Source organism: Martes martes (assembly GCF_963455335.1).
Source record: "Martes martes genome assembly, chromosome: 15".
In the NCBI taxonomy this organism is placed as follows: domain Eukaryota; kingdom Metazoa; phylum Chordata; class Mammalia; order Carnivora; family Mustelidae; genus Martes; species Martes martes.
The window spans coordinates 45,169,943-45,196,634 of NC_137903.1; the positions used below are offsets into that span (position 1 = coordinate 45,169,943).

At 36.2% G+C, this 26,692-nt stretch overlaps 2 protein-coding genes across 3 annotated transcripts in view; one reads left to right on the top strand and one right to left on the bottom strand.

Moving 5' to 3' along the window:
• RALGPS2 (Ral GEF with PH domain and SH3 binding motif 2) overlaps positions 1-26,692 on the top strand; it is a 151,203-nt gene that overhangs the window by 89,065 nt on the left and 35,446 nt on the right. The gene's annotated exons all lie outside the window — the stretch shown is intronic.
• On the bottom strand, positions 473-24,787 carry ANGPTL1 (angiopoietin like 1). Of its 2 annotated transcripts, XM_080824038.1 has the most exons (5): positions 24,438-24,787; positions 18,073-18,918; positions 4,768-4,961; positions 3,095-3,365; positions 473-1,313 (listed from the first exon to the last, which is right to left on the bottom strand). In XM_080824038.1, exons 1-5 carry the CDS (start codon positions 24,445-24,447, stop codon positions 1,126-1,128), a joined length of 1,509 nt encoding a protein of 502 aa, XP_080680164.1. In that variant the 5' UTR covers positions 24,448-24,787; the 3' UTR covers positions 473-1,125. The 2 variants fall into 2 exon arrangements, with proteins under 2 accessions (XP_080680164.1, XP_080680163.1); XM_080824037.1 differs by lacking the exon at positions 24,438-24,787 and having other exon boundaries at positions 18,073-19,256.

Genomic DNA, 26,692 nt, shown 5'->3' on the forward strand with positions numbered 1-26,692 from the left:
ATTATTCCAGAAGATTAGTAATAAAGTTGTTAGATCCAAAGGTGAATAAATCTCTCACACACACACACACACACACACACACACACACACACACACACACCATAAATGGAATTAGCGAATTGGACTAGCCAAACCCCTGTGGATTCTGCTCTGAAGCTATTGAATCTCAGTATTGGGAAAATATCTAACAGTTCCTTGAAATTGTATTAGTCCCACCCATCAGTATGCAGTAATGGCTTGTAAAGCTCTCCAAGCTTTCTGACTTTCGAGTAGCAGATTTGGGGGTAGGGTGAGCAAGAAAATTAATAAGCTTATGTTATAATTCAGATCTGAAAACCTTTAGCTTATTAAATTTTTGTGATGTCAGTATTTTGCTGATACAACAATACAAATGCGTTTCAGGAAATTTTGATGTTCAACAAATCATATATGAAGATGATACTAAAAAAATCATTTGTCTATTTCTATTTTTGTAAATTGACTATTTAATTATTCCATACATTATTTTTGTTTTAAAATACATATTTTAATACTGTGGGTCACTTAATTCTTTTGGGAAATCGGCATATAATATGTTGTCAAGAATTCAGATATAATCATTTCATGTGAAAGGCACAAATTCAGTTTGAAATAACTTTTATTCAATGCAAAATATATTTTCTTTTGGCAAAACTAGAGTTTTCTCTAATTTCCTGTCTGTAATTTTATAAATAAAATGTATTACTTGGCTTGAAATCTTAAAATTATTTTTCTGTTGGAAGTTAGAGCAATCTCATAAAGTTTTTAAATAAATTGTTCTTGAACATGTATTCAGTTTTGATTTAAAATAAAGCTAAGATTTGTTATACATTGTGGCAAATATTTACATTTTATAAAACAAGCTTTACCTGTATTTAGTCAATATAGTTTTTAAAATAGGGTTATGGGTACAGATAACCTTCTGCAGTATATTGAGGAAAGATGAAATTACATTCATAAGTCCCCCATTATAGTTACGATAACATTCATTTTTAAAACTGTATCTGTAGCAGTGAATTGTGCAAAACAATATACATGTAACATTTACATTTTTAGGAACTGAAAAATACAAAGTTCTGTGTCATTTAAGTTGGAGACTGTCTCTCTTCAGTCAATAGGCTTGATCATCATCTGAACTGCTCTCAAGGAGTATGACCCGCCTCGATATTCAGCCCAAAAAATTCCATCTTGGTACTTGCTTCTGTAATGGCCTCCTCTGTACCATACTCCATTTAGGTTAGAATGTGCACAGGCATTGTACCACCATCCTCCTTTATGAAAATGAGCACAGTTTCCTTTGAGGAAAAAAATAGAGATATCAAAGTAAAGGTTTCTTCTATGTGCGGTACTCTGCAAACCATCAAAAACTTAAGCTACCTTTGGGACTTTTTGAGTTTTTCTTACTTATTTCAGTTACCGTTTATCTTTGTGATTTTTTTTCTTCATTCATTCTGTTAAACTGCTCCTGAAGTATCAGCTACTTGAAATATCACTTGAATTGCCTTTATCTTGCCCTTTGCTTGTTTATGACATGCTTTTTTAAATTAAGTGATTTAATTTTTGGGTTGCAGGGTAAATAAAACACAAATAGCGTTTGTGAAAGAGAAAGAGGGAGAGTGGAGAGATTGGGAAGGAAAGATACAGAGTTGCTAAAAGTAAATTTGGGAAAATTCAATTATTAAAATAGTACAAAATAATATAAAAGAGAATAGCCCTACCAGTGGTCAGATGTGTTTCTGTAAATATGGTGTATACTTTGGTTACATCTCTCCCTTTTTTCCTCTTTTGCCATTGTAAAATAGGTTAACATAGAGACCTACATGCTTCTGGCCAAGATACAGTTGAAAAGTAGATCAGTTTTCAGGAGGGATATTGCTTTATCGGGGCCACAAATCTGGGTTAAAAAGGCAAAAGCCTGTGTGGCTCAGTCGGTTAAGCATCTGCCTTTGGGTCAGGTCATGATCCCAGAGATAAGTCCCACATCCTGCTTCTTGCACAGTGGGGAGCTTGCGTCTCCCTGTCCCTCTGCCTGCTGCTCCCCCTGCTCGTGCGCACTCTCTCTCTGACAAATCTTTTTTTTTTTTTTTAAGGACAAAGCATATGAAAATTAATGTTGAGAGCTTTTTTTAAAAGACTTTATCTGTCTATCTATTTATTTATTTATTTATCTGAGACTCCGCTTGCACGAACAGGAGGGGAAGAGGTACGGAGGAGGAAGCAGGCTCTCTGCCGAGCAGGGAGCCCAATGCGGGCTCAGTCCCACGACCCTGAGATCATGACCTGAGCCAAAGGCAGATATGAGCCACCCAGGTGCCGTAGTGTTAAGTGTTAAGTCTGGATTGCCTGACTGATTTTAAAGAGAATATTAATTTCCCCACTGAGTAAAGTGGGGAACCACATGTTGGTTCACATGCAACCACATGTTGCAGTCGTACTATTCCCTTCCATGTAGGTACTAAGAAATGCCTTTATCAAAGCCATATCCCCAAATGGCTGGACTCCTTCACTCCCTTCAGGTCTTTATTCAAATGTTACCTTCTCAAGGTAACCTTTCTCGGCCACTGTGTATAAAATAGCACCCATTTTACCCCTGCTGCTCATCACTCACTGTTCCCTCTCTGGTTTTATTTTTATAAGGGTACTTGCCACCACCGACAAATCATTTTGTCTCCTGGAGAATAAGCTCTAGAAGGGCAGGAACTTTTTTCATTGCTGTATCCTTAGTACCTGCAACAGTGCCTGGCATGTGGTAGGTGTTTACTTAGTAGTAGTTATGGATTTCAGGCATTGTTTTGTTTCCAGGTGAATTGAGTTTTTGCTGTTTTCCCCCCAAGTCCCCATCCCAACCCCTGGTTGGAATGATAGAACTTTGCTTTTCATAGAGTTCATTCACACTTTGGGCTTACCTTATAGAAGAGATACTAACCTTTTGGCAGCTTATGTAACCTGTGATTGAGTCCAAAATTACCTTTCTGGAAAGATTTTTAGTACCATATACTTTAATAGCAGGGTCCTCTGTAATGCATATAGAAGTTAGTCGTTCTACAAAGAATACCCATCAGTTTTTCTTACTCACCTGCATACATATCTTTATCTCTGTCCAGTGTGGTGAACTGTTTACCATTATGCCACATCATGGAGTCCCCTGCATTTCCCTGGTAAGTTCCCAGACGCAATCTAAAGAATTCACTTTCAGGTTCCAGGCGAAAACTGCTATATTCTGCATAGACTTTTTTGTCACTCCAGTCTTCTAATTCAATCAACAACTTATAATTATCTTGATTGCTAAGCATATAGATATTTTCCAGTCCAAGCCAATATTCTCCATCAATGTTTCCAAACCCTTTCTGTTAATAAACAAACAGCATGAGGACATAAATAAGTGTAGAGATAGTAAACTTCTTTACAGATAATTTTAAACCTTTGATAAATAGTCACCATTTAAGTGGTAAGGTGAACTTCCCTTTTAATAGGTTACCTGATTTTTACAAGCCCCACATAGTCATTTTGTTTTGTTTTGCTCTCTCTTACTTTGTCTATTATTTGAACAGCTAGCTTCAAACTTTACAGATAAGAAAAAGGCAGAAGAGAATGAAAGTTATTCCTAGCTACTAAAAACATTAACTAATAAGCTACCCAGATCTCTGAAAACGATTCCTAATCTCTCTCATACACAAAGAGCCGAAATTTTTTTTCTAAGAGTATATCTGTAACTGTCCACCTCCACCCTGATAGTCAAACAAAAAGGATATTTAACATCTTACGATCACTCAGTAAAAATGATAGTATTGTGTTGTTAAAGCACATTGTCTTCTTTAGCTCTGTTATAATTAAATATCAGAAGATACAGCAGTAGTCTTCAGAGTTCCACCTTGGAAAAGTTGTTGACTGTTTTTAAAAAAAAATAAATCAAGGAACTCTTCTGTTTCCGTAAGCGTTCACCATGGTAGGTAAACAGCACAGCCTAAGGCTCAGTAAACCTCATCTTAACACTATGTGTGTTCTCAAGAAGATTGTGTTGCAGGACTTTTTTCCCCTAGTTACTTGCTTAGAAATAACTTCTAACATGGATGTATTAATGTCTCAGTTTTAACTGCCAGTAAAATGTCACCTAAAAGTGAGTAATCACATGACTTACGTAATTCTGAATGAAGAATTGACCATGTAGAAAATGTAATCTCACCCATCTGCCATCCTTGAGCTGGAGGGTGTATACCACTCCACAGTTAGCATGTAAACTCAAAATTATTAACAAGGACTGGTTGCTTACTTTTCCAAAATGGCTGCTGCACAGCTCTGGTGCCGTGTGATAGTCAGGGGTACGTTACTTCCCAGCAGCACCAGCCTCTGGGGTTAGCAGTTTACAACATGAGGGGACAGTTATCAGAGGTAATCAGTCCTAGAGAAATGGTCATTTTTTGAAGTTCTGTAGTTCATATTATTGCTTAAATACAGTTGCTGATCATAACGTGGTCATAAACAAAAAAGCAGTTGTCTTTTTAGAAAATGGAATCAGCAGTAGTCTTTGCTAAGAATTAAATATATGTATAAATCATCCAGACTGAAAATGGGCAGTTTAAAGGATAACTTGTTTCCCTTTTACCTTTTCATTTTGACTTTAAAACTGGAGAGTAGATAATGAAAAATATGTGGATAGTTATTTTTAAACTGTAGTATTTATTTGCACAGAATGGCTACTTCTGTAAGAGCTGCTATGTTCCACGTCCCGGAACGGAATCACTGATTTACCTTATAATTTTCCCAATTTCTGAAGAAGTTGACAGAGCCATCTGTTCTTTTCTGAATAACAGTCCAACCCCCAGGATCCAGACTGTTCTCACACCATAACTGTATTGGTCCATTGCTGTTTTCAGGTTTAATCATATAAATCCCACTGACTGAATGTCCAGCTTCTTTTGCATGCTGACAGTCTTTGAATGGTCCTATAATGAAAATGTCATTGATTACCAGGAAACTTAATAGGAACAGAGCCATATTGAGATAGTTTTTAATCAAAAGTCTTCCCTTTATAGCTTTCTCTATAAAGATACCACTTTTTGTCTGTTATATACACAACACCATAAGAGTTTAAGAAACCAAATAAAAGAATTACCCAGTCCCACTATATGGAAGATTAACTTGTTTCATTTTCCACTGTTCTTGTGAGTGTTTGTCCATAGAAAAACATTTTTATATTGTCATCATTCTGACACACATAGAAAGTTGGATTCTGTCTATTAACAGAAATTGTGGTGGGACTGCAGTCATTCTGACACTTTTAGTAGCTGTAATATAAATTTTTAACATTGATACATCATTGTTTATTCCTTTGTTATTGGATATTGAGGTTTCATCTGATTTTTGCTATTATAAAAGTGTACAAAGTGTCATCTTACTGGCTTCATTTTTTTCAAATAATTACTTATAAAAATGCTGTGGGATTGATCTACTGGATCAAGAGGGTGTGAACACTTTTATAGCTCTTCATAGTGCCAGGTTTACAGTTTCCAACATTTGATTTCTGTGGAACACACTAGTCCCTTGAGGTACTGAGTGAAAATGGCCAACCATGGTCAAATAAGTTTTATTATTGCTAAGTATTATATTACCCTTTTGGAAACCCACAGTGTACATGCACATATGAAAGATTAAGAAGCCCTGAAATAAACCAGAGTTCCCCAAACTTAAGGAATCTGTTAACTTTTTTCCCTCATTCAACAGTCCATAAGAATACACTTCAGGAATGTTGGCAAAATGCCTTTCTAAAGAGTTGTATCAATTTATATGACGAACAGTAATTTTCTTATTTAGTCTACACAATGACCCTGTGATCGTTTACAGATGTGCTATAGATGCAACAGTTAACTCATCTAAGGTCCTGTATCTTAGAAGGTAATAAGCCCTAGACGTAAACCCATTTCTTTCTAATTCCAGAGTCCATTTTCTGAACTGCTGGCTACATTTTCTTTTGTGTTATTTTGTAGTTTTATAGGTTCCCTCCCAATTTTTAATACATGAGTAAGTTCTTCATATCTTTTAAAATGATAACATTTTGTGAAATCTTTTGTAGAGGAGCTGACTCTTGAACTTGTGATTTCCAGTTTTTTTGGATCTAAAGAAAGATTGCTTCTAAGTTTTACTGAACAGTCTTTAGTTGCACCATTCAGTATTTTGATCAATTGTTTTTTTATAAGCATGTAAAAGTATTAAGTGATTCAGAAATAAGAATTACCCCACAGATCTTTTAGAACAACACAAAAAAAGTGTAGAAAACCCAGTTGTCAAATTTTATATTTTATTAGAAATATTTAAATTTTGACATGTGCAATTTTTAAAAATTATGTGAAAATAGAGTTTAGTCAAGTAAAGCTCATACAAGAAAATCCTCACTATAATGCTAATAGGATTGTTGAAATTTTAAGAAATGTGTTATCTATACTGTGCCAATATATACAGGATCCATTTGGGGCTAATTGGGGAAAGATTCATCTCATTAAATAAATAATTATACAATTGCATCATTAGGAGGGGTTCTTAGAGACTGAACTCTTGCCTCTGGATTGCTTCTTGAGGATGGAGACTATTTTTGTTTTTCTTCTGACTGCACATTATCAGTGTTTTAACTGTTGGCGGGTAATCAGTAATTTTTTTTTCAATTGAAATTCAGTTAATTAACGTATAATGTATTATTTGTTTCAGGGGTACAGGTCTGTGATTCATCAGTCTTACACAACACCCAGCACTCACAACACATACCCTCACCCAGTCACTGCCTCGGCCTCCCCGTCCTCCTCCCCCCACTGCTCCCCTCCAGCAACCCTCATTTGGCTTCCTAAGATGAACAGCCTCTCATGGTCTGTCTCCCCCTCTCTGGTTTCATCTTCTTTCATTTTTTCCTCTCTTCCCCTGTGATCCTTTGCCTTGTTTTTTAAATTCCACGTATCAGTGAGATCATAAGATAATTGTCTTTCTCTGATTGACTCATTTCAGTTAGCATAATACCCTGTAGTTTATCCACGTCATTGCAAATGGCAAGATTGCATTTTTTCTATCAGTCATTTTTTAAGTAAATGAATTAATTAACTTACCTTCACATTTTAAAGATTTTATTTATTTGACAGAAAGATCACAAGTAGGCAGAGAGGCAGGCAGAGAGAAAGGGGGAAGCAGGCTCCCTGCTGAGCACAGAGCCCGATGTGGGGCTCAATCCCAAAACCCTGAGATCATGACCTAGGCCAAAGGGAGAGGCTTAACCCGCTGAGCTAACCAGGGGCCCCGCCTTCACATTTTAAATACAAGAAAATTGAAAACCACAGACAAAATCAAGTGATGATCTATTTCTCTAGCCCATATTTTAATGTTTTATTGATATTTGTTTCCGAGTTTTATGATACAGTGACTAAACACTACATAATACTAATAAAAATTTTGAGAAACTACCTGTAAAGACTACCTGCTGTCTTTCTTGGGTTACATTTATTTTAGGTATTGAATTTTTTAGTTCTAGAGTTTCAATTTGTTCTTGTTTTTTTTTAAAGTAGCCTCCATGCCCAGCATGGTGCCCAATTCAGGGCTTGAATTCACAACCCTGAGATCTGAGATTGAGTTGGGTGCTTAACTGACTGAGCCACCCAGGCACCCCTCAATTTGATTTTTTTAAATAGTTTTTAATTTCTCTTCTGCAATTTCCAAGCTTTCATTCATTACAAACATATCCTTTAAGCTATAATAACTACTTCAAAAATTCTTGTTCCTTCTGTTCCTAGTTTTCTAAGCATTTTTATCATGATGGGCTTTGGATTTTGTCAAAAGCTTTTTATTTATCTACTGAGACTACAGGGTTTCTTTTTTTGTTTGTTAATAGGTAAATTCTGTTGATTATTTTTTGATGTTAAACCAACCTTGTATTTCTGGGATAACCTTGACTTGGTCATAGTGTATTATTATTTTTAAAGATTGCCAGATTTGCTAAAATTTTGTTGAGAATTTATGCTTCTGTTTTCATGAAGATATTGGTTAGCCTGTGAAAGCTTATAAATAGGTTCTTACGCTGGGGAAGACTATGATAAAAGTAACATTTTTGAGCTTATCAGACTGGCCATAAGTTAGATCATACACCATTAAAATTCAGTGTGAATTATTTTTATATTATCTACCTTATCAGTTACTGAATCTAAATTACAAAGTATTCAGAACTTTTTACACAATACTTTACAGAGTAGTCATTATCATTAACTGTTAGTAGCCTTCTTTTGTCCTTTGTTGCTATCCCTAACGCACAGCAGTAACTCCTTTAATAAATATATGCTTATTTAATAAATTTAATATGGCTAATCAAAGATGAATGTATAGTCATGTCTGTTGTAGAAAACAGTGTATTCCTGAAAACCCTCATGTTCTGTAAAATATTGCACCAAAATTAACAGCTGATGTTAGCTGTTAAATACTCCCAATGAGCAAGTATGACCTCTTTGTTTTACTGATATTCTCCTTCTTTTTTACTAGTCATATATGAACTACGAAACACTACAGAAACATACACTGTAGTCAGGTAAGAGAAGGTTAGAAAGGTTGTAGTTCGGATAGGATGAAATTTATAGAACTTTAATTTTATATGTGGGAGTGAAATAGAAGGAAAAGTAAAGTCTAATTTCTGGATCCATTCTTAGATTATTTTGTGTAATGCATGGTAATATATTCATTTGTTTACTTATACAACTATCCATGGCAAAGTATCTTTTGGTTGTCTTTCCACAGGTGAGGCCCACTTAGACACTCAAATATTTATTGAACTCAGTGATTCCTGGAAGCCACCATGGTTTCCAGAATTTCCTCAGTTGTGCATTTTTTCCAGATGTGTCTTTCTGCATCAACTATAGGCTAGAAAATTTTAGGCTCAGGTGGTAAAGAAACAACCATAGAGTCAAGTGGGAAGTGGGGGAAATGGCAAGTAAAGAAAGAATTCCTTAACAATATGATAGGTACTTTGATGGAGTTCTGTAGGGCACATGGGACACTGGCCAGAAATAACTAACCCAGATTAACAGAGATCAAAGTCTACCTATATGTGAGCAGAATCTTGAAGATTGAAGAGGAGTTAGGCCTGTGGGGTTAAGAAATCTGATCACGGCCACACATGAGTTACCGGAGCTGAGGGATGGAATCCAAAGAGAGCTTGATGTTACAGAGGAGTTACAGGTCTAGTACGTCTGAAATGTAAATGGCTAAGGGGGATACTTGGAGCCCTTGAGGTTGGCTGTAGAGTTGAAATTGATTTTCATTGTAGCCGCACTTTTTCTAAGTTGTCACTTCCAGAATAGTCAAGGATATTTGAGGAACGTTGCTCTTATTTTAAATTCCATTGTAGTTAATGCACACATGAAGTAGTCTTGTTGGAATCCACATAAATATCTCTCATTTCAGAAATTTGCTTATTCTATAAATATCACCTTTATATTGTTTATTTTATGAATGTCATTCTTCTAAATATTTGCTCTGCACTCATTTAACTATAGTTTTGACAATTTACATTTTATATTTAAGGATATATTCAGCAGTTGGACTTTCATTAGGTTATTCGAATAGCTTAAAATACTTAGAAACATCAAGCTTTTGAATGTTGACCGAGTATTTGTAAAATAGTATTTTTCTTTTCTGCTATTTAAAAGGCCCTTGGATATTTAACCAAATTGGAGAGTTTTGGGTTTCCTAAAACCCGCTTTTGTTTGATAAGACTTCATTTTATGCAAATTTAAAATGATCTTTAGGGGCTCCTGGGTGGCTCAGTGGGTTAAAGCCTCTGCCTTCAGCTCAGGTCATGATCCCAGTGTCCTGGAATCAAGCCCCGCATCGGGCTCTCTGCTCAGCAGGGAGCCTGCTCCCCCCACCCCCCACCTCTTTCTTCCGGCCTCTCTGCCTACTTTTGATCTCTGCCTATCAAATAAATAAATAAAATCTTTTAAAAAAATAAAGTGATCTTTAATTATCAACCCACTTGTTTGTGGTGGCCTTCATGTTTGCAATTTGGGTGCCTGTTAGACTTAGATAATCAAAAGGCTTAGGAGAATTTAGTTGAAACCCTTTTCCAGGGGCACCTGGGTGGCTCAGTGGGTTAAGCCTCTGCCTTTGGCTCGGGTCATGATCTCAGGGTCCTGCGATCGAGCCCCACATCAGGCTCTCTGCTTAGCAGGAGGCCTGCTTCCCCCCGTCTCTTTGCCAACTTGTGATTTCTCTGTCTTGCTCTCTGTCAGATAAATAAAAAAATAAATAAAATCTTTGAGGGGGGAAAAAAAACCCTTTTCCAGAGCATGTGTATAAAATTAGTAGTACTTTCAGCTACTTTTTCTCCTCACTAAAGATAGTAATTATCAGAATTTAGTATTTATTTGTATTCATTTTTATAAATAAACCATTAACCTGTCTTAGCCAGTGTGTATTGTTGATCTTAACAGAAATATTTTTTCATTACTATTTGAATATGTTACTTACTTTCTGCCTAGAGTTAGAATATAAGACATTCTTATATTAAATGTTTTTTCTTTCTCTACCATAGAAATCATTGCCTAATAGGAATTCTTAAATGACTAGTAGAAAAGTAACAGCTTTGTTTTTGAGAGGTCAGATATAACTTGCAGGTTTGCATATTATTAGGAATAAATTAATTGACATGCTTCAGGAATTTGTTCATAATGGTGCACCATACAGTATAGACTGAAAGTACCTTTCTTTTAAAATAGTTTTATTAACCTTTTCCTTGCATTGAGTAATCTTGAAATAGTCTTCATCTTTGTTGACACACAATTGGACTCTTCTTAAGGCAGGAAACTAGGATTCTGTACATTGAATTTGAAGGACCAGTGTCTCTCTTCCTCAGTTTATCTGATGATTAAAAGTTTGTATTGGACTAACAAACTCCAGTTAATAGATCTGATTCATAGAAAGAAAAATATTGAACAGTCATGCCACATTATTTCCCAAGGTGTATTTTTCATTAAGAACCCATGTTTTAAGTCAAGCAGAGAAAGTCAGTTATCATATGGTTTCACTTACTTGTGGAGCATAAGGAATAACATGGAGGACATTAGGAGAAGGAAAGGAAAAGTGAATTGGGGTAAATCGGAGGGGGAGACAAAGTATGAGAGACTGTGGACTCTGAGAAACAAACTGAGGGTTTTGGGTGGGTGTCGGGGGTGGGGATTGCATGGAGCACTGGGTGTGGTGCATAAACAGTGAATCTTGGAACACTGAAAAAAATTAAAATAAAATTAAGATGTTAAAAAAGGAACCCATATTTTGCCCAGAAAAATGGGTTAACAAAATTTTTTCATACTTGGAATATACCTTTACTGGGAACCATCTTTAACATACCTGTTTTTTTCCTGCAAAAAAAGGGGGGGGGGGTTAATTGCTTAAGTTAAAAGGTAAAGTCTTCCCTTTCTAAAGTTGTTGAATTTCTCATTTATTTTCTTAACTTTATTCCATTCCTGTGCTCTTTGTGATAGGAGAAGCAGGACAAAAAAGATAATCAGTTTAGAGCTTTCAAATAATTGGTCAGCAAGTATAGTCTTTCTGAGAGGTAAACTTTTTAATTGGGTTGTGAGCTAAGTATAAGATAAATATATTTGACAGCACTTCAGAATGGGAAGTTTGAGGCAGATACTTTCTGAAGCAGTAATAGATTCTTCTGATAATGTGGATTACTATGTTTATTAATCTTTAAGTTTCAAATGCAGTTTGCAACCCAAGCTTATATTTTTTAATTACAAAAGAGTTTATCAATTGTTTCCCATAACTGTAATAAGAGTCATATTCCAATGGTCCCTTTGTCTAAACAGTCTTTAATTTTTCCTTTTTAAGTGTTAATATATCAGTATTCCACTGAAATCAGTTGCATCTTTAAAATATACCAATAAGAAGCATTGTACATATTTGAAAATTAGCTTATCCACTAAAAAGCATATGAAGTTTCTAATGACTGCTTTTAAAGCTTACCTTTTCTGTCCCCATACATGGCAAAGCAAGGCACATATAGGGAAGGGCACAGAAAAATGGAATAATTAATGATGGTCAGACCATACACAAGCATGTTTATATGCATCACCTCATTTAATCACAACAGTCTTCTTAAAAAAGACGCAGCAAAAAAGTCTTGCCAAAATCAGATTTCCTGATACTCAGATCTGTCCCCTAACACAGTGTGCAGGAACTTTCTCAAGTCCATCTGCCTACAAGCAATAAACTTATTTTTATAAATACACCATTTGTAAAAGAGTAATGTGTTTTGTTTTGTTTTTTATAAAAGATGAACCCAAAATGTAGCCACTGAATAACATTAACAGTTAACGATTTTATTGATGGCAATTTGCCAGGTGTGTAGTTAAATTCTCAAATATTTTGTTTTTAAGCTGGAGGGAGAGTAACATTTCTGGAGATAATTATTTTTAATCTAACAAAAGTATTGCATTATTTGCTTTAAGTTCATTTATTTAGTTTGTTTTGTTTTATAAGATTTTATTTATTTATTTGTCGGAGAGGGAGAGAGAGAGAGCGTGCACCGAAGGGGGAGTGGCAGGCAAAGCAGGCAGAGGGAGAAGCAGGTTCCCCACTGAGCAAGGAGCCCGATGCAGGACTCGATCCCAGGAGCATGGGATCATGACCTGAGCTGGAGGCAGACACTTAACCGACTGAGTCACCCAGGCGCCCCTTGCTTTAAAGTTCATTGTAGGTTTTTTTGAGGTGCATTTTTCTTATAACCATTTTAAAAGAAAAATAAAAAATTGTCATTAAAACACCTTTTTAGAAAAATGATGGTAAGATATAACAAAAGTTTACCAACTTCATCATTTTTAAATGTACAGTTCAATGGCATTAGTACCTTCTCTTTGTTGCACAACCAGTCTCCAGTAGTCTTTTCATCTTGCGGAATTGAAACCCTGTGTCCATTAAACAACTTTCCATTCACCAACCACCATTCTGCTTTCTGTCTGTATGAATTTGACTTCCCTAGGTATGTTGTATTAGTGGAATCATACAGTATTTGACTTTCTGTGACTGGCTGAAACACTTTTAAATAATACATACACATTATACATTTAGGGACTTTAGACTTCTAGACCATGTTCCCACACATAGAGTACAGTAATACAGACTTCTCGGTGCCAGAGCATCTGTAAGTACAGGTGGACCACCCATCTTTGCCCCTTTTGTGCAAGTACCCAAACAGCTCCGACATATTTTCCAGTCTGATTAGAATAATATGCACATAGATTTTTGCACATTATATATAAAGAAAAGGGCAAGTCTGTTTATTATTGTTATAGTAATTAACATTTGATGGGAATCATAGAATATTAGAACTAAAACGTGATGTTAGAGTTGTCCAGTCCATCCAATTCATTATACACATGAGAGAACATATCCAGACAGGCAAAGTCTGTCGTTAACCCCAAGGTTAATAACAGATGAAACAGGTTTTCTTAATTCTATGCACTTTCTCTTTTATGTTTGCTAGCATTCTAATGACCATTCTTACAGTGTAGCTCATTATGTCCTTGAATATCAAAGACCAATATTTATAGAATAAAATAAGTGAAAAGTTAATGTTTACTTGTAGCAACAAGTAAATAGTGAATAATAGAAGTTATATCTTCCCTTAATTTTTACATTAAGGATTGGTAAATAGGAATATAAACACCATTGTTTTATGAAAGCAAAAGTCTGTTTAATGGGACTTTTGATATGCTGAATCCCTAGCATGGGATTTAATTCTGAAGTACAGGATTATTCCTGCACTATAACTCAATGTATAATAAAATCTAGAACTGATAGAGCTCATTTTGTATAAGCCTTTTTAAATGTATCAGTGTATGAATATGTGAATAATAATTTCTCCGAGAACTGATGATACCATCCACTTAAGATTAAAAACCCACAGAAAATACTCCATGGTGGTCATCTCCATACCATGGAATGGTATGGAACCATCTCCATACCATCTCCATGTCCATGGAATGTACAATTGTACATTCCATCAGTTAAAAAAAAAATTCCGCAAACTCAATTATGTTTATTTATGTTATATGAATAAACTACTTTGCTGAGAAGTATACATTAAAAGCTTAAACAAAACACATACTTTTCTTTTTTTAAAGATTTTTATTTATTTATTTGACACAGAGAGAGAGATCACAAGTAGGCAGAGAGGCAGGCGGGGGGGGGCGGGAAGCAGGCTCCCCACTGAGCAGAGAGCCCGATTCGGGGCTTGATTCCAGGACCCTGAGATCACGACCTGAGCCAAAGGCAGAGACTTTAATCCACTGAGCCACCCAGGCACCCCAAAACAAATACTTTTTAAAAGATTGTTAAAAATACATATTTTTTTCTTTCTATACCCAGTGGATCATTTTGTATACATCTTTCCTTTGAAAATCAAAGGATGTGAGGTAATAGTGATCATCATTTACCTAACATAATGGTATTGTAGCCTGTTGTTACTAAGAGTTAGAACAGTATAAACTGAAGGATACAGTACAGTAGAATGTACTAAAATACTTTCATGAAGGTCTGTGGAATGACAACTTTACAAGGCTCTATGAAAAATGTAATAACAAGTTAAACCAACATTTATTTAACATCTGCAAATGAGATACAATATCCATCTACCAGGAAGGAGCTTACATTATAGTTGGAAGGCATTTTACTTAAATGTGTATTTGAGTGCTGTAAATACATGTGAAGGTAACTGATAATTCAAGAGGGAATGGAAGGATGGTTTTGTGTGTGTGTGTGTGTGTGTGTGTGTGTGTGTGTGTGTGTGTATTTTTAAGATTTTTATTTATTTATTTGTCAGAGAGACAGAGCAAGCACAAGCAGGCAATCTTCTCTGAGAGAGAAGCAGGCTCCCCCCTGAGCAAGGAGCCCGATGCGAGACTTGATCCCAGGACTCTGGGATCCTGATCTGAGCCGAAGGCAGCGGCTTAACCGACTGAGCCACCCGGGCATCCCTGTTGTATATATTTTATGTTCCAGAGAAAAGAGACATTCATGGAGAGGAACAATCACTTTAAGCCTGAGGAAGTCAACAAGGGCTTCAAGGAGGAATTGCTACTTTTATTTTATTTTATTTTATTTTACTTCACTTTACTATATCTTATGTCTGAGCCTTATAATCTGATAGGCAGAAAGCATGGTAAATATTTCAAAGACAATGAATTGATTCATTTTATTGAAGCAGATGGTTTTTGTGAAGGAAATTAGTAGAAGGAAAGCTAAAGAAGTAAGTTTCATTTGAGGAGGATATTGTTCTTACCCAGGGTAAGCAAAATGCACATTTTCTGTCTGTAATGGGGAACTGCTGAGCAGAAGTGTGATGTGATCAAAGTGGTAGTTTAAGAAGATAGATCTGTTGGCAATATAGAATATATTCTGATGGAGACGGAAAATGGAGCTAGACTATAGACTAGTGAACAAACTATTAAACCATTCCTAGTGAGAGCTAACATTTTGAGTGCCAGGCCCTATTCTGAGCACTTCTCAAGTGTTAAATTCTGGAGGTAAGTACAATTATTATCCTCTTTTTTTATAGATGTGGAAACTGGGGCACAGAGGAGTTGCCCGCCCACCGCACCCCATCCCAATGTTACACAGCTATAATAATCTAGAAGTCTCCATCTTCCAGGTGCTGCCGTAAATAACTTGGATCTTAGAATTCTGGCTCTGAATAGAAATGAGGGACAAGGGGCACCTGGGTGGCTCAGTTAGTTAAGCGTCTTCCTTAAGCTCAGGTCATGATCCCGGGGTTGCTACTCAGCAGAGTCTGCTTCTCCCTTTCCCTCTCCCTCTGCCCTCCCACCCCACCCGATGTCCACGCGCACGTGCTCGCTCCCTCTCAAATAAATAAAATCTTAAAAATAAATAAATGATTGGGGGACAAGTCCATGAAAGAAAAGCAGCATGGATAGAACTCTGCTGACTACACGTGTGGGGCAGAAGGGAAGTGACAGGGATGAGCCAAGCAAATTCAGAAATAGGGAGCAGCATGAATCAAAGTAGAGAAATCAAAATCAAGTGACCCGTCAATCTTAGTAACAGAGATTTATCCTAAGGGTATAACCACAGAGAAAGAAAAAGAACAAGTTGTCTTTTAAAATTATAAGAATAGTGAGTACCATGTTAACAAGAGGGGGAAAAAAGAAAGACTTGAAGATTATTATGGAAGTGTTAACTTTCATTTCTGTTTGGATATTCAGTGATGCTTTTTGAAAAGCTTATTACTATTTTCTAGATTTTCTTCAATAAATATGTATTACCTCTATAATAATTACTTCTAAAAGGAAAATGCTAGGCTGGGAAAAGGATTATTTTAAGCTTCAATTATTCATTCACTCATTCCTCAAATATCTATTGTAGTGCTTGAAATAATGCTGAGTGCAATGTGCCAAAACTTGATCCTGGCTAGATGTTTGAGACCGTTCACTCTCTTCCAGAAGCTTTCAGTCTAGCAGGAGACAGACATGCAAACAACCCTAGTGTAATGTGATAGAGAAAATGTGTTCAAGGCATAGTTAGCAGTTTGGGGAAAGAGCCATCGAGATATGTTTGTTTGAATCTGGGAATGTGTAACATTTAAGATACTATTTTACTTAAGACTTGAAAGCTGCCTGGTTGACAGATAAGCTGGAAGAAGACATTTCAGGAGAGGAAGCAGCACCGTGTGCAGTGATGGTAGAGCATCCAGATGCAAACATTCAGCACTGGTTAGAATCAGGAGGGAGAGCTCTAAGCAGGACACATTTGAGCAGTGGTGATACTTGTAGCCTTGAAGGTGTGCGAGACCTGTAAAATAGGGAATCTTGAGGCAAACTTCTTAAGCTGTAGGAGAGGAAGAAGATGCAAATGAAGGACCTAGGGACTTAGGAAGAGTCAATATTACGATGTGGATGCCCGAGAAAGCAGGGATGTGGGTGGTCCGTGGTTCCACTGCTGCAGAGAGGTGCTCATGCTGTGTGTATTTCCAGTCTGTGTGCTGCTTTTCGAGGTCTAAAATTGTTCCATGGTCTGCGTGTAGTTTCATGTGCTGCCTTTTCAGTAAGTGAATGAACTGTGATTTGTTTTTTAGTTTCGGGCCTCTGGGCTTTTCTTTCCACTCTGAGGAAACCAATCAATTTGTAAAGATTCAGGAGAATGCTTTATGAGAAAATGGATGTGGGGGTAAAATATTTAGAAAGTTAGCAGTGAGTGTACTAAACTGAAACAAAGGTGAAGTATTCATCTTTGTATTCTGGGCACTTAGATCAGTGATCAACAAGGAAGGAAAGAAGGGAGGAAGGAAGGAAAGGAATTAAGAAATAGAGGTATGGATATTAAGATCAATTCTAGGGTTTTTTATTATCATAGTGAAAACTTACTTATACATATGTGGGTATAAGATACAAGTTGTAGTTTGTTTAGTCTTGAAAATTGGAAGGGATACCTTTTCCTCTTACTACTGAGGTCAAGAAGGCATGGGTGTTGTGCAGATGTTTCAAGATACGAAAGAAGAAGGAACCTAGGACTGGGTAGACTTCATCTCACTACAGCAATAAATGATGCATGTCGGAGAGTGGAGGTAAGGAGGAGGTATAATTACAGGCTTAAGGAGAGTGAAAGCAAATTTTTAAATGTTCCTTTTGGGGAGGAGGAGAATGAGAAGAGCAGCAAGAGGTAAACAAAAGGATTGTTGAGCAGCGAGAGGACCCAGCTGGAGGCTGATGGGATGGTTGTAGAGGTTAGAAGTGGATTGTGGACTCATTCCTGTCTTAATGCTAGTAACTTAGATTGTAAGAATTTGGTTGGAAGGTAATAACTTTCCTCACAGAATACACAGTTTTTAGGAACTCTTGGACTCAGAGCTGAGAGATATATTTAAGTTCAGTTCTTGATTAATAGAAAACAAAAATGTTCATGTATAATTACACCACCAAGATGAAGAATAAAGACTTATCATGTGCATTGTTTCATAAACCATAAAACGTATTAACCTCATACTTCCATTTTTAACAGTAAGAGGTAACTTACCTTCATTGATGAAAGTTACTGGTGGTATCTTGAAGGGACTTTTGGTGGGAGAAGTTCCCAGATCAGGTGGTGGCATTAAGTCTCTGGGATAACCTGGATCCCTCTGTATCTCGTTACCTCCCAGTAGTCCGGGAGTGTACTGATGACTGTTAGGGATATGCTGTGGCACTACCTGGACAAGAGGAGGAGACACATGGGGGTCTTGTCGGGAAAATATGTTCAAGCACTGTTCTTCCAACGCAGTGATCATCACAGACTGGTTATTGACGAGATCCGTCAAGGAAGCATATTTTACCTCTAGTTCCCTGTACCTTGTTGCCATCTTCAGCATTTCTGTAGTGACATTGAGGATTTTATTTTCCAACTGGGAAAGTTCAAGTGAATTATCCCTCTTACGAATAATCTCATGTAGTAGTTGCATATAGAGTTGAGTAACACGTGAGTTCATGTTACGGCTTTCTTTTCTCAGCAGCTTTACCTCATTGACAATGTTTCCATCTACATCCACCACCAACTGCAGGACGTCTATCTCCCGCTTCTGCCTAGAGAGCACGTCCTTCAGGTTTTCAAGGTCCATCCTGGTGATCATGTCTTTAATGGTACTTGAATCTTGCCCTTTGGTATTAACACAAATTGGCCCTGTAATTTTTTGTTCAGGTACCAGGAATGTGTATGCACATTTCTTTACTTCCTCTTTACCATCTGTGGCACGAGGGTATCTCCTCTGGGATGTTTTTTTTATTTTGAACTCTCCTCCTCTGCAGTGTCCAGTGCCCATTAGTAGGAAGAATAGCACACTTAGGGTCCAGAAAAAAGCCTTCATTTTGAAATGAGGTTGTATGAAGTCTTTTAAAAAACAAACCAATGAAAACATAAATAAGTAAGTAAAAAAAGTAGAATAATAAACATGAGCAAAACCCAGGATGTGTCATCTTGCAGTCAAGATGATATTGTTATTAGCTGGTTGTATTCTATTGGGGTTAAGAATAATTGTTTATATTTGAGGTGGTCCATTAAAAAAATAAACAAAAACTAATAAAACCAGTGTGCTCCAACAGAATTCTCAGCCATGTGTGGATTACATTGCGTGCACTTCCTGATTTATGAAAAAATGTTAAATATACTATTTCTTTTTAGAATTCAAAATGTGTTACTAGAAAACTGCATTAAATTTCATGTCTTTTCTTGAGTAAAAAAATAAACCAATGAAGGGGAAAAGTAAAAATCAATTTTAACCTACTTTTAAAGTCAATAATATTTTTAAAAAATAAGGGGAAAACTGGGAATCTATCCGTGTTACTAAACTGGCCCAGAATTAATGTTATTAATTTGTTAAATTCAACACCATAATGCCTTTGCATTTGCCTAAAACTTAGGTTTCAGAGAATATCTCTCCAACTACCACCTCACTATAATGCTTTCTATTCCTCAGTTCAGTGCCTACTGTGTACAGAGGCATAGGGTTAGTGTTCTTGGGTGCTTTGAGACCCTAATAAGACACTTTTCTTACCTTTGGAAAGTTTGCTTATTGTCTGAAGGCTCTGAAAATGATACACAATGTTTGTAAGGCATTGATTAAAACATTATTTCCTAACTAGTATTAAATATACTTTCATATATTTATTTTAGATTGTATTTATTTATTTGAGAGAAAAGAGTACAAGCAGGGGGAGAGGCAGAAGGAGTAGCAGTCTCCCCACTGAGCAGGGAGCCCGATGTGGGGCTTGATCCCAGGACACTGGGATCATGACCTGAGTCGAAGGCAGGTGTTTAACTGACTGAGCCACCTAGGTGCCCCTCTTCCCTAACTAGTATTAAAGTTAATAGCAGGTGACTTTATTAGTTATTATATTTATATTATGTGGTTTTAGTTAAATTGGCCCTCTATAATAAGTATCTTTTTTATCTGTCAAAGAGACATTTTTTTAGACGTATTTCAGACCAGAAAGTTTTGGCATTATGTTTTTTGTTTTGTAGCCTGTCCTTTTGGGATTAGTGACAAGTTTAAGAATGAGAGAATGTTTACAGTCATTATTGTGGGTAATTGTGTTTTCTGAACTATAACCATATAAATGCTCTAAGCTTACATATGATTTAGCAGGTTCATTCTTTTTTTTTTAAAAGCAGTTTAATTCTTATAGCAGAGAGTCTACTGAACTGTATTTTATTAAAATTTCAATAGTTTCCTGAAACCATTACCAAGGAAAGAAACTCTCTGTAGTTGAATATGATTGTTAGAGTTGGAAGGTGCCTTTGAGAACCTCTTTGCACCCATGTGCATTTTGAAAGCCCGGGCCACGCAAATTGGTAGTATTAGAACCGGGTCAAGGATTCAGGTTCCCCGCCTCCTCGGTCAACATTGCTAGCAGTGGCAAGCATTGCTGGCTTGTGTGCTTGGAGTGTTTCATTTTTGCTGTGACAGAGAAACACTTGTCCCTCATAGTACAGTTTCTATAGAAACACCAGTACTTGCTCTGAAGAACCGAAGCTGCTTACGGTTTCACGAGTTACCTCCCTCGGGAGTAGTAGCAGTAAGTAGAGTGGCTGAGACGTGCCGCTTCCTTCAGCCGCACAAGCAGGCTGCTGGAGCACGTGGCCCACCTTCCCCCCTCATAAACTGGGTGCCTAACTGCTGTTTTTAAAGGATGGCAGTGGATACACTAAGGCAGAACTCTTCTGTCCCACTTTCCACCCAAGTTCTTGTTTTTTGATTTGAGAAGTCAGGTCCCAAGTTGTTTATGCCTACAATTAATAATAGCAATGCAGTAATAACAGTAGTTCATGCTTCTTGGGATTTTGACCTTGTTTTAAGCCCTTTTGCATGTATTAAGTAAATTACTTATAACTCCAGCCCTTTGAGTAGATTATTACAGTCCTCATCTTCAGTGAAGGACTGGCATCCGGAAATTAAGGGCCTTACCCAGAGTGTCCTACAGCTTCTGAGAGATGAAGCCAGAATCTGAACCTAGGCAAAAGACTCCAGAGTTGATGTTTCTCTTTTTCATTAACCACTACAGCATATGGTGACATATTCTGTCCTATTTTCTATCACTGAGAGCATAACAATCCCTTAATGCTTGTTTACTATTTGCATTCACAACAACACTGTGAAATAAATGTATACTCTTTGTACAAAGAAAGAAAGTCCCAGAGAAGCCAGAATTAGCATTCAGATTGGATTCAGTTCTTCTCGTAACTTTTCCGGACCTGTGCATTTTATCATAGTCATGCTGTAACTATAGAGGAGACTTAACTTTGTGCTTCTTGTTTTTCAGTCTTTTTCTGGTTTGTAGGTCTTTACATAGACCCATTACTTATTTATGAAAAGGTATTTGTGAATCATTTTTGTTAGGCTGTTTGCATCGTTTTTCAATCCCAGACTTTCTGCTGTCATTCCTTCCCCCCTGTATGTATAATTATTACTTGATAGCTACAGAACTAACTTGTGATTAGGAACCCTCCCCCAAAAATGAAGGTTCTTACAATCCATGAAATACGGACTCCAGCTGCTTTCATAAAGATGACTGCTCCTTTTTAAACCATGTCTCCTTTGGTGTTTTCAAATAAATGGTGTTTTCAAAGTGGAGTGATAATGAAAATAAAGCAGAGTGGATGGAGTATTAAAATCATTTGTCTCTCACTAACATAACCAAGATAAGAGGAATGACCACAATAGTATTCCATATTTGTATCAGAGGCCGTCTGTTGCTTACTGATAAAAGCGCACTTGGATGAGTACTTTGAGTTTTTTGTTTTTATATTTTTGCCTCTGATGTCAAGAGAAAATTTAGACCTCAAAGTCTTCTATTTTATAAGAAAAGGACTTTTATTGTACTAGAGTTACCAATAAAAGATTTTTTGTTATATTTGCAGATTCATGGGATTTAGATATGGTTTATTTTTAAAACTGGGACAGTAAAATGTACAGTATTTCTCCTACATAGTTAACTTACTAGTCCTCAGATTCACTCATTTCACTTTAATAATAGAATGGAAATTCTTAGACTATAAAGTTATTTTATTTAAATAATCTGTGAAATAAACTACCAAAACAAGGGAAATTCAGAAGCTGTCGTGTAACTTCAAAACAAGTAGAATTTCATGAACAATATTCTGATTGGAACAGCTTGTATTCCTACCAGACACAGATTTGTATAGGACAGCTAAGAACATGTAATCCAAGACTGTTATTGTGACTTTACGTCAGTGTTGTCGTGAAAGAACAAAGATGAGAAATTAAAATAGCAGTAGCTTCCCTTTGTTGTGGTCTGCCTTGGCTCTTCATGGGCTCGTAAGATAAATCATCGTGTACCGTGAGAGAATCTGACCTAAGTATTTAAAGGAGGCAACTAAACATTTGTTCTTAAATAAATATAATTCCTTTGACCTTATACAAGTAGTGACTTCGTTGTCACCCAAAGAAGAATAAGGAGACACATTTCTGAAGTAGTAGACTAGCTACGTCATGAGTAAGAACTGGTTTAAAAATACATTTACTGTTACATTTTCTGAAAACATTCTCTTATTTAATATTTTCCCACCACGTTCTGTTTTAAAAGTGTAAGTTCTATAAATCTGTGTTACCTCATAAAACCTTTCTGTATATGTTAAAACTTTCCTAGGTCCCAAGAGAATGTTATAAATTAGTTACAGTATACTTAGGTTTAAATCGATGCCTTTGCTTGGTTGTTTTTAGGAAAAAAAAGGAGGGAAAAAGTCCATGCTTTGAGTTAATTTTCTTGGTATTATTTCTCTTCATAGTTGCTACACTGCCAGCTAGTAAAGAGAAGAAATAAAAATCAGGATTTACTTCCTTTCAGATGGTAAATGCATAGAGGCATTTAACTGGCTATGTCACGCACTAAAAACATCGTGAGGCAATGAACCTAAATTTATGAAGCATTGAAGATGCTTTAGATACTTCTAGATTGTGAATTATGTTCTGGGAAAGGATTTGAGAACAGTCTCATCCCCTGGAGATATTAAAGAAAGGGATAGTAGTTATCTTTGTGTTTGGGGTTTCAGATTCGATGCTTGCCTTAGGCTTCAGTAAGAACCGAAGTTTAACGAGGTTCTGCACTTTTCATAGGAAACAGCAACAGAAAAGAGAGAGATGGCAGTATTGCTTGGACATTTTATCAGTTTCTTGTAAAATTTGTTCAGCAGAGATCCTCCCAGGATTTAGAGTATGAGTCTTTAAGGAAAAGACATGAAAGTAAAGTTGAAAAAATCTGAGTTTTACAGTTATTTGCTTATTGAAGTTTCTTACCATTTAATGTCTTTAGTTTTAGAAAAACAGAGGATCCCCAGATCATAAAAAAAAACTTAAGTGTCTTTGGTGTTTAAAGCAAACTAGTAATATTGCTAACTAGTAATTTTATTTTTAACAGTTCTCATAATACAATTAAGGTAGAATATTGAAAGAAACCTCTTGCTTGGTTACCAAAACTATGTCTATCTAAAATATATATATTTTTGGTCTTTTGATCATGTATTTAAGTGTACTTAATACAGTTTAAGTAATTCTGTCTTCTGGGTTCTTATTTTCTACTGTTATTGCTGACTACCTACTTAATTAAGTCACATTTTCTTTTTTTCCTTAATTCTAATCTGCAAAGTTTTAGGTTTTGTTTTTTTTTTAATGTATCAATAACTTTGCTTTCTTAAGTAATTCTAGGTATAGCAGTTTTAATTTCTGTTACCCAAGTTAAATAACTGTTACATGTAAACCTGAAAAGTTATTTAAAATTCTTGAGTTTTTGCAAGAAACCCCATAGACTTAGCTTAAATCTTTACAAAAAATTCTGCTTGATATTTGGTTATACTATAATTGAGGGATTGTTGCAAAGCCTTTCAGTTCATTTTATATCTTTTTAGCTGTGTTTTGTAGCTATACTTTAAGATCTCTAACAGTATACATGACCTGCCAGCACACACACACACACACACTGGAATTGCATGGAGAGAGACTAATGTTTACAGCTCTTTTCTTTTGTTTGTATCCCTTTGTTTTTAATCACTGTGTTATAAACTTTATACATTGCATCTGTTACTTGTTAAAATTTGTTTCTGGTGTGACTAAAGCACTTGTTTTCTGAAACCTAACATGTATGTAGCAGTGTATAAGCGTATATACCAAATATTACTAAATTGAACCTCAAAACATGCATTAATCATCACAAAGTACATAATGATCAGTTTTTTAACATAAAGGTACAAAAACAAAAAAAACCAGCCCTTTTTCAGCTAAAATAAATTGTTAGTATCTTTTTAAATTCTTTGTTTAATAAAAGATTTCGAAATTTCTCCAGATGTAGAATTTTGAACATACACAGAATGTCAAAGAAAAATAAATATTAAAATACCTTTATGCATCTGTTGATAAAGCAGACCCAGAAACTTGCTGCTCTTTTTCTTGCTTTTAAAAATCAGTGTAGAAGCTTGTTCCTCTCTGACTTTAATGGCAATTGCATTTTTGCTTTGGACCGTCAAATCCAAGCTGTAATAAGGAACTTCTTTTTCTTCTTACAACACTAATCAATTGAACTTGACAAGCCACCTATGTAATTTTAAGTAGTATAGTGGAAGTTCTGGTCTGTGGGCTGTCTTTAATCCGGCAGAGAAAGCATTGTGGCTTTGCTCTGTCTGCCACATGGAGAAGTGCAGTAACCAGCTGCAGCTGACCCAGATCGTACATACAGCACCCTCGAATAGTGATTCCCTCTCTTTCTCAGTAAACTCAAGTTCAGCCCACATGCTACGTCACTAAAAATTGCTGGAGACTAAGGGGGAAAATCTCCTCCTTAGGATTTCCTCTCTGTAGCCTTAAATAGGGGTGGGGGTGGTGGGATCAGCAGGAGGTTGAATAGCTCTGAACAAGGAGAGACTGTGTGCAGGTTGAAGGAAGGGCACCATCTGGAAACAAACTATCATAGTTCAGCAGGCAATTATAAAACAAACATTTTAGTCTGCCGGCCAGAGATCTTTTAACTTGAATACTGAAAAAATAGTACTCAACTTCTCAGAAATAGTAACAGGCTGATAAGTTTGGTTTTTTGTTACAAAGAACAAGAGTTAGACTTTGTCACTGGCAGACACCTAAATAACGTAATACTCTTTATATTGTAGAGAATTTTTAAACACTTTACTAAGTTACCATTTCAGAAGGTTTTAAACATAGACGAATCTTGATGTTGTTGTGATACATCTTACTGTGTAATGTCTCTTAATAAAACTGTTCATACATATAATTACTAAATATAAATGGAAGTCTGTATATGAGATTCTTTAATGTAATACGTCGAAAATTCTGATGTTATATAATGTCACTTCCTCCTATTCTAAAAACATGACCCCTCTTGTCTGAATAAGGTTATTCTTAGTAGATGATGTTTTGAGATTTAAAAGCAAACATAACCCTGGCCTGAAAAAAGAGAGTTCTGACTCCCTGCTGGCTCTGTGGATTTAGAAAAGTCTAGAGAGAGAATTAGTAACTGTTCAGTACTAACTGTGCTATTATATTTCATTAAACCCAGAAGTGTTGATTAAGTAGCTCAATAGCTAATGAAACAAAGATTGGGGCATCTTAACTGATTTGGTACTTCACTACTAAGTAGTAGAACTGGGGTTTGAATCTAATTCCAAAGCATTGTGCCATACTGTCTCTCCTTGGATTCTATAATTACTGATTGCTGCTTCTAGATAAAATTTTGCAGGGCTTCTAATTTTTATGTATACCATGTGCTTTCCCCTCCTTGCTGCCTTAGCTTGAGCTGTTTTCACTTTCTGTCGAACCACATTGTTTATTTAAAGTCAGCCCAGTTTCTACCTCTTTCACAGAATTGTTTCTTTAAATTCTGTGACATATATAGGTATACCAGGGGTTGCAAACTCAAGGTGTACAAAGACAAATGCTCACAAGAATGAGACAAGTAATGTAAGTAAGTGAAATAAACCAGAAGTAAAGTAACAAAGGAAAATGAGTTAGGACAAAGCGGCATCCTTAAGGTTAATACGGTGGGATCTGCACCCTTCTCAGCTGTGCCTCGTTATTGCCAGATCTTCCCATTTTTTAGGAAGAGAAAGTCTCTTAGATATTTCCTGGTTTTAAAAACATTGGGACAGAGGGAATGCCAGCTTTTAGGCTCCGATATATGTCATATAATGCATTACTTGATCATTTAATATTACTTGATCCTCTTGTATTCACTAATAACCTAATGTGGGAGAAAATACAAGATAGTAAGTTTCTCCTGAACTGTTTTACTTGAGTAGTTTTGAACTTTGTAACTTTAACAATTAGTAATATCTCTAACCAAGGTAAGGAGTTGGGATGTCGTGTGTTTTGAGGCAAATAATGATTAGTTTGGCATGTTAAATTGAAAATTAAAGATTTCAGTTCTAAAAAGAGATTTGAAAAGTCATTGGCAATTAGGTGATGGTTGAGGCTACAGAAGTAAGATAATCCAGGAAAGGAACATGCAGAGTGAGATTAATGACAGAACCATGGAGAACACCAATTTCTAGGGAACATGAGGGAAAAGAAGAATTGGTGGGGTGGAGGGGGGAAGCTAGGAAGGTCCAAGCCATTAGAGCCAGTAAAGCCCCAAGGAACAAAGGG